Raw genomic sequence first — 15147 nt, 5'->3', positions numbered from 1 at the left:
AGAATCCGGCCGACGAAGGCGGAGGATCCCGACGACGATCTCGAGGACGAGCCGATCTCGCCGGAGGATCCGCACGAGGACCGCAGCGCGGATTTCGCGAGAATGAAGTTTCAGACCTTCGGCGGGATCAAGAGGAGCAGGAGGATCGACGGCAGGAGGATTCCGCACTATCGAAGGATCCGATTGAGACCGATCCTGTCGGAAGCTGCGCCCGCCGCTGAAAACGTCGAAATGCAAGAATCAGCGAACCTTTCTGAATCACATTCTAACGTCAATTCGGAAAATTGCGATCGGTCGTCAAATTTGGCGCGTTCCACGAGTTTCGAGGGATTCGCTAGTTTCGAGCACTCGACGAGCTCGGCTTTCGAGGAGAGCGACTGGCAGGACGAGAAAAACGACGTCGCGAACGATCGGATATCCGCGGGACACGCGCAAATTGGGCGCAGCCGAAATCGAACGAGCGCTTTCAGGACGAGCTCCATGAAACGTAGGAATCTGATTCGTAAAAAGAACACGAATTCATCCTCCCTCTGGTCCTTGCCGAACGAGGACGATGAGTGGCAGGATGAGATCGATTGCGCCTCCGACGAAGTAATAATGAACAAGTTCCTGAAGGATGTCTCGAGGAGGCGGAAAGCGTGCGTGTTCAACGACGTCACGGCGCGAGGTAAAGAAACACGAAGGCATCGAGAGGTCCTTGAAGACGGTAACAGTGAAAAGTTAGGGAAATCGATAACTATGAACAATGAAACGGATCCGGAAAGCTCAAAGGAATCTCGAGAAGGGAAAAGCGACGATAAGGAACGACGCAAGAAGTTGTGTATGAGAAGTTTGAGCGACGTCACGATATGGTGATGAAAGGAGAAACCGACTTGAGAGTGGAATAAAAAAAAAAGGATAAATAAAGAAAACGTATACGATGATACGATGTATCGTGATAATAATTGTGGCGTGATTGCCATAAAGAAGTATCGCGAGAAATACGGAGTATATTAAGTATAAGTACTTGGAAAGAGATAATCCTAGAGATATCTTTCTTATCTTTCAATTATATCTCAAAATAAATTCTTATTCTATTTCTCTTTTTCTTCTAAAATCCTTTTTATCACGATTGATAAGAAAAAGTGGAAGACAATACGCTACCAAGATGACTTGATTATCGTAAGATCCATTGTCAAATAAAACGAAGAGGAATCGAGATGTTACTTTGACGAGAGATTCTGCTTTGAGACGACGCGAATCTTAGAAATTCAGAATGCGAGCTCTTCCGCAGCGATAATTGGTGGATCCAATTAATGATTATAAAATATAAAAATTTATTACGGATAATTTAATAATTGTTATAATGTTATATAGTGGTTAATGTATTTTTTTTCCGGTGCGATAATGTACCTGAGAGAATGCGAATGCATTCGTGCCAATACCGTAATTCCGTGGCCATATTCTTCGAGATAGGAGTGCCATGATGCGATGCGCTAATATATCTTGTGTCCTACACCTATAGAATTAACACGATTGAAAGTTTATATTTATAGTTGCAAGTGGCAAATAAATACGGGTGCATAAAAATCTGTGCGATATGTGTCACGATAATGCCGACCTTCCGTTCCTAAATAGATTTTTAATTAGTTGCCTGTTTTTGATAGTTTTGTTTACACGAAAGATCGTTCTTAATTTAAAACGAAACGTAAAACTAATATAATAAATAAATTTTTGCATGTAAATTCCCAAGTAAATTCCTAATAATTGATTTTATAATCGGAATTAATATTTACATTACCGTTCGATTGTAGAATGGAAAAATATACAAAATAATCTTATAGAAAGTATTTTAAAAAATATATATATATAATTACCAATTTAATTAGATGTAATTTGCATGAAAAAATTATCTAGAAATTTTTTTTTCAAAAAATTTTTTCATGTAAATTGTATGTATTTGATAGTTAAATAGAAACCTAAAATTGTCTGCCCTATATAAAAACCTTAAAATCCTTGAAGACGGGAAATTTATTGCCTAACACGGAAAAATCTGTACATATATATTAATTTTAATTTATTAATATTTATTTTAATTTATTAATACGAAAATATTAACTAATTAACTAATTTAATTAAACAGTAAAAAAATTGATCATATTTTTTGCATGAAACTTATAGGTGATGGTTGCAACTTGATATTAATTTTAACATCCAAGAATTATTCCTAAAAATTCGCAAGTGTGATTCCAATTTACATTTCTTTGATGAATAGTAAAGAATATTTAAACTACACATTATTTATATTATATTGTTTATTCTAATATGTCTCTTAATTTTCTCTCAATACTCAAAGGAGTAATGCAAGACTTTTAAATTAGATTTTCATTTTTTTCAGTGTAATGGAAAATGACGATTATGGACACGATTAATGATTTTGGAGAATTTTAGAGAATGTTACTTGTAAAACTTGCGAATTTCCTTAGAATTACCTTAGAAATTGTAAATGATGTAATTATGTATTATAATATTAATAAGATAATTTAAAATTATCAGACAAATAGATTATTTTACAAAATAAATTTCCTTCGAGTTTAGCTTCCATGCAATTGAAGACATACCCCAAAACATTTCAAAATTAAAGGAAAAAGATCAAGTGTAATTAGCATACATTAAGTAAATATGACATATATCTACGTGTCATTTCTGTCCATTTTTAAAGTGAAGGCGTGAGTCCAAGACGTATCTTCAATCGACAATAGAACCCGAATTATTTACCGCTCGAAATGCACGCTTGCACAAATTGCACAAAGAATGCAATCTAATTTGCATTTACACGTTCTCGATGTAACTCGTGAGAGACTCGGTTCGCGCGTTAACACAATGGAATCGATTCCGCAAATACGGGCTGCGAAAGAGAATATTTTAATCGGTAAGTACCACCTATTTACATGTGCACGTGATGACTAACAAATAATTGGATCTATATCGGTCGAAACGTTTGCAGATTTGTGGGTCCTAATATTTCTCGTAATTTTTTTTTGTTGCTGTACGTCGCTAAACCGCAATAACTAAACAGCAATTAACATGTACATCACTTACATGTTGTTTGTAAAATTTTAATAATTAATATGTATACTAACTCTAATAATATGTATACTAACTCTAATAAACTAACATTATAGAAAATTTATTAAATATATTATAGGTTATTACATATATGTATATATATATATATATATATATATATATATATATATATAGTTTTATTCACGTAAATTTCATCGTTTCAAAAATATATACGCTTTAAAATATCAATCACGAAAGACACTGATGTACAATCACATTAACGAACAACATTGCATAATTAATATAGGTGCAACATAGGTTACACAATATATTACGAAAGTTTTTTGACCGCACGATGATACTAATACAAACAGCTTATTCAATTTGCAAAAGCGAATGCATGACTGTGCTTAAAACATATTAGTCCATGTTGCTACTCTTCGAAATTTAAAACTTGTGCAAATAAGAAATATCTAAAACTCCGGTATTCTCAAATGTATAGCGCAGTAAATTGTTATATTCTTCTCAAAGTGACACTCAAAAAGTCTAAAAATTTTTTTATCAAATTCACGTATTTGATATCGAGAGTTCAAACTTGTAAGAAAACTGTTATAAGAAAAAAAAAGAAAAAGTTTTGATCCATCAATAAAATCGCGACTGGTATGTATTAAGCAAAAGACGTTCATATGATTAATAATTATTGTCAGTCACTTCTTCTAAAGTTGCTGATATTACAGATCATTAAAGATCGCATTAATTAATATTAATATTTAAAAAATTCTCTTACTAATATCATTGCTGTAATTACTAAAAAATTAAAATTAAATTACAGAATATTGTCAATATTATATCAGCCAATAATATTAATCGTATGACAGTTTCACGAGGGAGAGAAGAAAAGACAAAAGGAGAAGGAAACAGGAATTCTGTGACTCTTCGTAGCATGCAAGAATAAATGAAAGAAGGAATAACAAAATTCGAGATACATGACGTGAATGATACAGTCTTCGAACAAATCCTAGACCTTAGAGTGGCCTTAGACCGTTAACATCAGTCGATTCTTCATGTGTTCCAGGAAGAAGAACCTACGCCCAAGGAGACCGACGACGATGTTTCGGTCCTGCAAGAGGACAAAGAGGATACGCCGGCCTCGTGGCGCAGGAACAACGCCGAGGTAATTAGTCCCGAAACGGATAATCGCGCCGTGAATTCGCGTGCTCCCGTCGACAACGGCGACCGTCAGAAAGTCAGAGGCGAGAAAGACGACGCGCCCGATGAGACGACGTGGACGAGCCGCACGGACGACATTCTGGAGGATCAGAGGAAAAACAGCAAGAACGAGATTAACGCCAAGCTGAACAATCAGGAGCAGCAGGGTGTCGAGGTCGAGCGCAAGGACGACAAGGAGCGTACGAAGGTGCGCAGGATCGACCTGAAGGCGTACGGTTTCGAGAACGAGTTCTCGGATCAGAAGCCCGTCCGGCAACAGAGAATGGTGAACAGGCTGGACCTGAGCTCCTTCGGCTACCAGGACGGCCTGCGTCGCGCACACTCCAACAATCAACTGGATCAGCCAGCGTTGCGGAACAACGAGAAATCAAACTTGACGAGACGCGCGTACAAAGCGTACCTTCACACGCTGCTCGACGCGCCGAGATCGCTCGGCGGCTGCAAGGATTTCGCCAAGAGCTCGAGGGGGCTCAACGAGCTGCGGGACGAGGTCGAGGAGACGAACTCGCGGCTAATGTCCGCCAAGTCGTTGCCGAACGTCGCCGACGACGTGTGCTATTACGCGAATCCGGTCTACGTGAACGACACTCAGGACGAGCTGACCGCGAGGAATCTGCTGGATCTCGCAACGACGGAGGAACGCGACGCGATCGTCGAGGACGACGTCTCACTGCTGAACGATTCCGACGAAATCTCGTCCGACGTCGACCGTACTTTCGAGGCTATATATATCAGGACCAAGACTCAGTCTCGGGAGACCGACGAAGAGCTGCGGGTGTTGCCCTCGGTGAAAAGACTCGCGGAAGCGTTCGGCAGACGGCAGACCTCCGAAATAGCGACTGCCGTGCCCGCGAAAGTAAATAGAGCTTCAGTAACTACTATAATAGCCACTTCATTTCTGTTATATTTCAGTTTGACCCTGGATTCGAATCTCTCGCATTTGTTCGGAACAAGAATGATATGCGTCCACAAAAATAAATAAGACTTATAGATGGATAAATATTGTAACTATAGATAGATGGATTTATTTTAGAAATAGGAAAATTCATAGGTAGAAAATTTTTAAGTAAAACATTTATCCGAATTTGATTAAATATATAAATTCAGATGAGAAAGATTGTAAACTATAATGCTCTGACTTCACTCTTGCTCCGAATGCTTAATTTATCATATAAGTTTTTTCGATCACGTTATCTATAACTAAACGTTTTATTAAATTAAGTTGAAGTATAGTACGATCCTAAAAAAAAAACGACGTTATATATTAGTCATATATCAGATTAATAATATTTATTGGAATAATGTATTCGTAATATAAATACTTTCAAAATTTATCAATAATAAAATTAAATTAAATTTATCAATATTTTTGTATTTTAGAAGCTTTAGAAATGCACTTGTAATAGGCATCATAGACTAATAATTTGTACATTGGGTCAAATCGATTTCCTGTCTCGCAGGTGGTGAAAATCGATGACGCCAAGGACAGATCGTCCATCCCCGAGATACAGATAGTCGAGACACCCAGGCAGATGCACAGCTTGACGGCCAGATCTCTTTCGAAGGAATTTCGCGAGGGGCTGCGTCAAACGCCTGGAAAGTTGACGTCGCCGCCCGTCAGCCGGTCGCTGATAGAAGAGCGAGCGACGAACCGAACGGAAGTCGTGCGATCAAAACAAGAGGGCAACGACATCGCCGTGATCTCGCCCGGCAAGCTCAAATCGAACATTATATTTTGGGAGCAAATGCAGAAAAAAAATTAAACAGTATTCCGATAAATGCCTAATCGTTGCGGTATTCTAATTTTTATATACGAGACAGATAGAATAGAAAATTAATTTGGTCGTGAAATCAATTTTGTATGTATATAAAAAATATAAATTGGAAATATATCGCGCGTAAAATATATCGTAAGAAAACTCATTGTCAGTATGAATTTATACGATAAAATCAAGTCAAGGAGTTAATTTGAAGAAATAGCTAAGTAATGTAAATATAATAACTTGGTGGGAGCCGTTACCACGTCTCCTGATTATTGCGGGGTTCAATGGCAAATAATAGTTATTAGAGTTACGGTGAGAAATCGCTTTAAAGTCAAGAGGTTTATCGTCGATATTCGCACATTCGTCGCGATCGATTTTGTATATTTGTAAATGATTTATGTGCGTAGGATTTTGCGCATTTTTAAACCGAGTGGAAATCCCGAGTGGGAACTATGACTTCATGCAAAGTCGAGTCGAACGTTACACTTTGGAGACAGCATTTATAAAAGAAGTTAATTACTACTTAATTAAGAGTTAATTTGCATTTATATATACACACACACAAAGTCGCCAGCGTTGCTATCCTTGCGAGCGGCAAGGATATGTTAATGTCTGCATCGAAAGATATAATAGTTCCTTAGTGTAAATTGAATTTTGAGGCGTTGTATGTTATATGGTAGAGTAAATAAATTTTTCTCGCCGCGAGCGATAACAGGAAGATAGCTTTACATTAGAGATGTAATGAAATTTGTGCCAAATGGCATCGCGAAACGACACGTTGATAGCCAAAGAAAGCGTTGCGAACATCGTGTTCGAGATAAGAGACAAGTTAACCTTTTTTCTGCTTTGATTTATATTTTAAAAAGCGTTATTTCCAAAAAATATTGTTAAGTATAAAAAAAGTTATTGAAAAAATGAGAATGTATTTTCTAAAAATATGTACATATTATTAAATTTTAATCTTTTGCAAAATTAAAGTCATATTTAAATTGAAGTGAGTATAATTGTTACAATAAATACTTAATCGTGTTGTGCTGCAGAGTCAAAAAGCGGATTGCCAATCGAAAGAAACCATTATTTCATAACATAATTTAAGATTTTGCGGGCGTTTTGTATATTATTACAAAAATAAAGACATGTTCATTGTAATTAAATAAATAAATTATCGAGAAAGAAAGAATATTATTTCCGATTATTATTAATATTGCGACGAAAATAAATTCGAATTTAATCGTCTTTATTTTAAACTTCCGATTTAATCCGCGCGCGCATAATAAACAAACGATAAATAAATTTATTGCCATATAAAAAGGAATTGTTTACAGATAATCATTTATATCAATAGCGGGCTTAAACGCGTGAATTCTACGTGATACAGTTGGCTTAAACGCGTGGATTCTACGTGATACTGTTGACCAACTTCGATCGTTTGTAATTCGAAAATTATCAAAATGATCGTTTTCATAACGGACTCTAAGTTATACGCTCTAAATAAAATTGTGATAGTTGTGAAATATATTATTCTGTGTAATTATAAACACAAATCGTGACGAGGTAAAATGGCACGCAAGGATCGGTTAGTAATGGACTCATAAGTCGAAAAAGAAATTAAGAAATGTAAATCGATGGTGACACGTGTACGAAAGTCATTTTAAGGGAGACAAAGAATCTTAATACGTTATAATATGATGTTAATATCAAAAGATAGTGCCATTGCATCAATAAATCAACGCTGAGCGACGTGGTAAATTATGTCCGTAACATTCCAGATTGATATCCAGGATCGATACGACGATAAAAGACATTGTAAACTTTTATAAATATCGCTTAAAATTGAGGTACTCACATTAATGGCCCTTTCGCAACACTCAATGCGTAGAGAATCCATTAAACTGAACAATTTTCCATTAGCACCCTCCGGCTTCAGAGCGAAAAGTACAACGTGTATAACACGAACAGCCAATCCGCCGCTCTCGCATCGTAATAGTCTGGATGAAATACGGTCGTGTATCGCACGAACTTGTTCGAAATATCGTAGATGGTGCCATCCTCGTAATTCCAAGTTATATGGCGCATCACCTGTATAAATTAAATTCCCGCCAATTAAATTTTCGTAAAATGATTTACAAATAACGATTTACATCGTGTTTCAAAACGCGACGAAGTTATTATAGAATTATTCGCTATACATATATCGGACATCTCGTACAACTTGATAATACAATTACTGGGAACATAGAAGAGTAAGATTATAAATATCCTAAAATAATTATTATCAAATAATCCCAATAAGTGGTCCGAATTATCCGTACCATCGAAATCTCAATATCCAAAAGATCGAATCCAATATGTATGCTGAAGCTCTTTGGAAACACGAAAAGCAAATTTAATTAAATTTAATTCGATTTTGATTTAAAAAAACTAATTGATTTACCCACTTTTGAACATAAATTGAATTGATAACTTCTTTTGTCTGTAATGATATTTTCCAGTGGAGAGAACAGATTTAATGGAAGAAGCAGAAGCAGTAAAATAAAGTTTAGCTAATTCAACAAATTAGCTTTCTGTTCCGTTCCCTCTGTTCTCGTAGTGGGCAATCCGGACGTTAATTGACATGAAAAAACCAGATTCGAATAGATTGGCTGAACTCGTCCGAATTTGCGTAATAATTACTAATTATTCCAATAATAAAATAATTAATTATTCCAATATAGGCAAATCCCCGGATCGAATTTTTTCAGTCTTTTTTTTTACAGCCGTAATAGAGACGGCGCGCAAAACAAGTAGAACACAATAAAAAATTATTCGCGGTTTTTTAAATTTTAAATTGAAAAATGAAAAATCGTTCCAAGACCACTGACCACCGTCTCTTGGTTCAAGATTGTCATCCACCATAGTTAGCGTCACGTTACCTCGTGATACAACGTGCGAAATAAATGAAAATTATCCAACGCGCATCGACATTTCTTTGCCGCGGGAGGAAACTGCATCTCGACATTCGAATATTCGAAACGAATTTCGATTCCGCCGCGCGTCCCACCTAACCTAACCGACTCCGAATATCTACCCCTTTGAGATTCGCGAGATCGTCGAGATGTCGCGGGCCGTTGTTTTTTCGGGACGGGGTTAGAGAGAACTCACGTCCAACGTCGGTCCCCTCACCGTCGTCCTCCTCGACGGACACATTCTCGCGCGCGCTTGGCGACGTCCCGCGCCGTCAGCCGCGGCACCGTAGGCACAGGGGCTCGCGTCATCTCGTGACGCACCGCGTTACATCTCGTCGTGCCTCGCCAGGCGTTCCGGAACGTCGACCGACGTCGACCGCCTCGACGGGACGGCGGTCCTCGCGACCGCGACCGAGAACGAGCGCGACAACATGATGATTACTCCCCCCCCGTTTACGCGCGCCGTCATTCACGCGCGCCCGTCGATCACCACCGTAACGGCGCACTGACGAGTGTCCGCAGCTGCACTTCCGCCCCCGGTTCCCGTGCGCCCGTGCGCGCCATCGTGTTACACCGTCTACACTCGGAGCCGCACGGAACCGCGAGCGCGACCCGCGTTTGACTTACAATTTGGAAGGATTGGGAGGATGACAGGATGAAAACGTAAGGATGATTTGAGAAGCTGTGGGAAGTTCAACGTGAAAAGTACAGTCCCAGATAGCACAGAGAGTTAGAAAAAAAATGCATTTGTACGTCATCAATTCCGAGTTCATTTTCATTACAGCTTCAAAAGAATTTTATATTTAGAACTTTTAAAAAAAATAGGATTGACACGCACTTCTGTCTAACACGTTATCTGGGATGTTCTTCTCTTTTTTGTTCTTGCGATGAATTCGAGATTCGGGAATTTTTCTTACAAAATTTCTGTAAACATCCTGATGGTAAGATTACTTTCAAAAATTATAACGCTTGCAAATATGTCTAATTGTCCCATTCTTTTGAAATGGTTTTTTTAATAATTGGTATATTTTTTTAATGCTTAATTGCATAACTGTTAAAAAGATTTGTTTCGTTGGTTCAAATAATATAACAATACACATTAATTTTACCTTTATATTGTCTTTATATTTTTATAAAAGCAGATTTATTGTAAAACATTTTACATTTAGTTAATATATTTCTTATATAACGATAATTTTTTATCGATGTCATATTATCTACATATCAATAATACTATCATGTTTCGTTTTATATTAAATTGTGGAATCATGTTTACTTATCTATCATTTTACAATAATTATTTATTTACTATATTATTTATTATTTTATGATATAATTATGTTCTCATAAAATAATAAATCACAATTAGTTAATTTATAATCACTGAAAAAAGTAATCTTGCAATTATAGCGAGAATTACTTAGGTACAAAAAATTAGCTAAGACGGATAAGTGATTAGTAAGCACTGCGATATCATATATGTTTTGTGTTTGATCAATATAGATAATAGAGACAGAAATTATATCTGAACTATTTGCTGCTATTTTTCTTGCTAAATTTTATAAAGTTTCAAATTTAGCAAAAAAGTTCCAGACTCCAATCATATTTAGTTATAAGATCTGTGTTTTTTTGTATATATTCTTAGAATATTGCTGCTATAAATTCTCCGTACATGACGGACAATTTTTTAGCAGATACAAAAAACAGCGATATAATTTAAGTATAATATTTAAAATCCTAGCTGAAACAGCGAAACATCTCCCTGAGTGATAAGTAAATGCGTAGTAAGTAAATATTCCTAAATCGTATTTAATTGTATTATAATATTGAACATTTTTATGTATATTGATTTCAAAAAAGAAGTCTGCCATTTAATAAGATAAAAATCGATATTGCCTTGATTTAAGTTATTACACGAAAACGTAATAATGAAATATCTATTATTCCCCAAAAGAATACTTCCACACAAAGGACATATGCAATTTTGCATACATAAATCATTCGTTAATAATGGCAATATAGTTTTAACAATGTACAGACCTAGTCGTTATAATAGTCATAATAATAAATCAATATGTAGCAAGCATGTATTCGTAAATCGTATTTAATTGTATCATAGCCATTTTTATGTATATTGATTTCAAAGAAAAAATCTGCTATTTAATATGATAAAAATCGATATTATCTTATTTTAAGTTATTATACGAAGGCGTGATAATGAAATATGTATTATTCCTCAAAAGTATACTTTCACTATTAGGACGTATGCAATTTTGCATACATAAGTCATTTGTTAATAATGGCAATATAGTTTTAATAAAATACGGTCCTAATATTGTAGAACGGTATATCATAATTTGTAAAGGACGAAGCAAGGGACGAATGTGAGTCAGCAAATGAAAATAGAAAATTATCAACCACTGTCCGAATGTTCAATCGTGTTACGTCGCCGATTTCATCTTTCGTTGAATTTACGAGCATTTTCTGCACTTCTTCGCACACCCTTTTAATCGCAACAATCGAACAACTTCGTATCTCCAGTTCCTCTATATCCGGGTCAGTTACTCTGCACTCTGCGTGAGGAACAATATAATTTTAATCACAATAAGTCACTGACAACACAGCAATTATCTACAATCTACATAGAAATTCATTCAAATGAAATGAATGTTTCTAACAGAGAAACAATTATGCAATATGCAAACTGTCATATTAATGCGATAGATTTGCGTGAAATTATAAACTTTTATTTAAATAAATCATAAAGTAGGTAGGATAGAGAAAATCTATACACCTTTTGCGAAGAATGTTAGTTTTCAAATTCTAAATTTAGTGCTATGTAACGTTATAAACTTAGACGGTGTGCATATTATGGAAAAGTTTTAAATTTTAGTTTCAATTATCACAATGTATAATATATAAAATAGGATATCCTATTCTATGAAAAATATAGCATTTACTGTTCATGAAAAATGTCTTACGGTCTACTAATCTTCTTCTGAATTCTTCATCGTAACGAAGAACATTAAAATAGTTGAAAACTTGAAGAAAACGGCGATCAGCAAATATCGTAGACGTCTTCCTTACACATCTCACATGTTTGAAACTTTATTATATAATCGTAATAAGCCGCAAGATCATTTATTAGTATCTTAGCTTTCGTATTCAAACAAACTAGAAAGTCGTTAAAGAGATTTATTAATAAATTAAATTATATCTAATGACATATGTTATTTGAACATTACCCCAGCGAGAAATGACTCATCAAATTGATGTTGAATCGACATCGATACGATGATTTCGATATCAATTTGACGTCTAATTGATGATTATTTCTCACTGGGAATGAGAGTATTATGAGCACATTTATATATCAATTATCGACATAATCTATATCAGATATTAATCCCTTCTATTAAATTATTAAGAATCATCTCACGGTCTCATATAGGATAATGTAATTGTCACACGATACAATAAGACATACTAATTGTGATTTATAATCAAATATGTAATCTAAACGCAAAATATATTAACTTACAATAAAATTCTGTCAAAATATATACACAAACATACTGAATTAACAGTATAGTGTTGTCTTTTGAAATTGTAATACCGCATATATATTGATCTCAATAATTACCTTTCTTTCCGTAATAATCTACCTCATCGCGATAGTATGCAAATTCATTAGTAAGCAAATCCATCAAAAGGTTTGAATCAAATCCGCATTTTCTCAAACAAGTTCGAAAAGTACCTGTGATGAAAGGAAATCTTAACATTATTATCTTACTTACAATTTATGTATATTAATCTTTCATAGTTCTTTTCATTACATCAGTCATTCAGAACCGTTAATTTTATAGATACTGTTAATCAGTACAACAGTGGACAATGAAATTTAAAAATATTGATTGCTTCTGTAGAATATATAAGAATTTACAGCAATATTTTTTTCTTACTATTCTTTCTCCACAGTATCTATCTTGTAGCAGACTTATAATTTCTTTTATAATTTTATTTCAATTTTACCATTATCTTTTAATTTATAAGATATTATTACAAGATATTATTACGTGTGATAACATTTTTTAAATAATTTTAGCGAAAGACTCTTAAAGAATATACATCAACCCATAATTATATATGTTAAGTAAAAATGTTGCGAAATTACACGTGTAAGTATTTAGAAACCGTATTTTTCTTTATTCTGCTTATAATATTTTTCTGATTATAAATACCATTAAATTTGTTTATTAATGTATTTCCAACGTCACGTAAAATCTTAACTCTTTTCTCTAAAAAAGGAATACAGGTAGTTCTTTCGTCACCTATAAAAATTTTTTTTATATCCCTTTTTCTCAATCTTGCGTAATAATAAGGATCATATAATGGTATACACTGTTCCTATTGCAAAAATGATATATATTATGAGAATTATATATTATAAAGAAAGATATAAATAATACAAGAATATAAATAATGTAATTAACACGATTTTGAATAATTTATCTGAAAAATAAGTTGCGCTACAAATTTTTATTTATTATTTTAGATTTGAATAATAATAAATTACATTAATTATTATTATTTGACTTTTCTTATTACGATTTATATCTGCAATGTATTTTTATTTTGCATTTTTTTATGGTTAACACACAATAATACTGAATTATTATTAGAAATAGTATATTCTATTAAATCAAGTTTAAGATAATAAATAATAATTTGTAACGCAACTAATTTTTCTGATAAACCTTTATAATTGTGTTATAATACACTATTTATATTACTTAGGACCCGAGCAAGATTTTAAAGTTTTAATGCTTAATATTATTCTGATAATTATTATGACAAGTAAACGGACTTAAGTATTTCGACTTTTATTGGAACATTTTCATTATCAATATAAAACAAAAAAGTTGGTCAGATATCAGTTAAATATGTAAAAAAATATTCATGTTAATTAGCAAAAGTAGAAACAATTTCTAGTAAGAAGTTAAATTATATTAACAGTTTATCAGAACATATTGAAACTCTTATAAAACGATATATTAATGTGTTAATATCACTTAAAATAAAAGAAATGTTAGCAAATAATTATTATATTTACTTTAATTGCCCTTTTGATGGCATAACACAACGCTGAGTATCCTTCTTCACCATTTACTGTCCATTTTTTAGGAGAATTTGAAGCAAAAAGTGAGAAATTTAACGTGTTTATTAAAAATATCCAATCTGCGCTTGTCGGCTCAAGACGTTCAGGAAAATATTTATGTCTTTCAAATTTTTTTTTAACTTGGAGACCTTTATCTTTTATACTTTCCTTTATCACATCCTCTATCACCTACAAAAAATACATAATTTTATAATATTTGTTTTAACAAAATTTAAAAAAAAACAGCTTAATTTTATTTAATAGAACAATTTATATTTCAAGTATTGTAACATGCAGTACTATTTGGCAGTATGAAATGTGAGATTTTTCGCTATTTGCACTATTTTCACTTTTGAGTCGCAAAAGATCTAAAAATATTGGCTGAATACTGAAGTAATAATTATATATAAAGTTAAATAGAGAACTAAACGTAAAATTTTTTATGGATCTTGTCTCTATGAGATATTTAATTTTTAAATATAATAGGAAGGTCACATACGATCATATCCTCCTTCCTACTTCATTTCGTTATTTGTAATTATTACTTATTGAAAGTATATCATCAATTTTATTCGGAAAATCCATGCAAAATAAAATTTAAATACATCGATTTCACTTTACTCTTCTCATAAAATTACATCGTGACAGTCGAATGAAACCAAATTTCGAAATTATACATTTAATCGATATAATTAAATTCTCTCTTTTTCTGTCTCTCTTTCTCTCACTTTCAAAACTAAAGTTAAACAATTAAAACGTTACCATTTGTCTTGAAATTTTTTAAAATAGAAAACTGAGAAACAAACCTCTGAAGCTAATTTAATTACGCCGTCCTGATCGATGTGCACGTATTTGGATTCTTTAACAACTTCTTCCTCTTGTGGACAAGTGATCGGAATTATAGAAGACATATTAGACATTTTCGATGTGACACGTTAAACCGACTGTTTCGAACTGACTGCGATTACTTCGACTACGGTTATACGCGATTCCAAAGAAAACA

At 33.7% G+C, this 15147-nt stretch overlaps 3 protein-coding genes across 11 annotated transcripts in view; 1 reads left to right on the top strand and 2 right to left on the bottom strand.

The window, feature by feature from the left end:
• LOC105455471 overlaps nt 1-6956 on the top strand; it is a 38569-nt gene extending 31613 nt beyond the window's left edge. For all 9 annotated transcript variants that reach the window (XM_011698818.1, XM_011698817.1, XM_011698819.1 and 6 more), the window contains 2 exons: nt 4124-5134; nt 5739-6956. In XM_011698818.1, the coding sequence (XP_011697120.1) occupies nt 4124-5134; nt 5739-6041 (1314 nt within the window). In that variant the 3' untranslated portion in view covers nt 6042-6956. The remainder of the gene's footprint in view (nt 1-4123; nt 5135-5738) is intronic.
• The window catches only part of LOC105455470 (uncharacterized MFS-type transporter C09D4.1), a 57372-nt gene extending 48086 nt beyond the window's left edge, over nt 1-9286 (bottom strand). Inside the window, exons 1-2 of the mRNA XM_011698815.1 lie at nt 9183-9286; nt 7888-8120 (exon numbers count right to left, since the gene is read on the bottom strand). Of these exons, the coding sequence (XP_011697117.1) occupies nt 7888-7929 (42 nt within the window). The 5' untranslated portion in view covers nt 7930-8120; nt 9183-9286. The remainder of the gene's footprint in view (nt 1-7887; nt 8121-9182) is intronic.
• Nucleotides 9287-10740: 1454 nt separating this feature from the next.
• On the bottom strand, nt 10741-15110 carry LOC105455469 (UPF0553 protein v1g230591-like). Its single transcript, XM_011698812.1, has 6 exons — nt 14951-15110; nt 14100-14333; nt 13228-13393; nt 12630-12743; nt 11968-12160; nt 10741-11559 (listed from the first exon to the last, which is right to left on the bottom strand). Exons 1-5 carry the CDS (start codon nt 15062-15064, stop codon nt 12045-12047), a joined length of 744 nt encoding a protein of 247 aa, XP_011697114.1. The 5' UTR covers nt 15065-15110; the 3' UTR covers nt 10741-11559; nt 11968-12044.
• Nucleotides 15111-15147: the final 37 nt, after the last annotated feature.

This window comes from Wasmannia auropunctata, unplaced genomic scaffold (assembly GCF_000956235.1).
Source record: "Wasmannia auropunctata unplaced genomic scaffold, wasmannia.A_1.0 LD335903.1, whole genome shotgun sequence".
NCBI lineage: Eukaryota > Metazoa > Arthropoda > Insecta > Hymenoptera > Formicidae > Wasmannia > Wasmannia auropunctata.
The sequence above is the reverse complement of the archived record's forward strand: the minus strand, read 5'-3'. Positions and strand labels throughout refer to the sequence as shown.

Excerpts from the sequence above, each read along its gene's own strand:
- LOC105455469 (XM_011698812.1), bottom strand. The coding sequence starts at position 15,064 with ATGTCTAATATGTCTTCTATAATTCCGATCACTTGTCCACAAGAGGAA. Across the intron at positions 13,394-14,099 it reads CCATCAAAAGGGCAATTAAA|GAACAGTGTATACCATTATA; the intron begins GTAAATATAATA and ends TTTTTGCAATAG. Across the intron at positions 12,744-13,227 it reads ATTAATAAACAAATTTAATG|GTACTTTTCGAACTTGTTTG; the intron begins GTATTTATAATC and ends CTTTCATCACAG.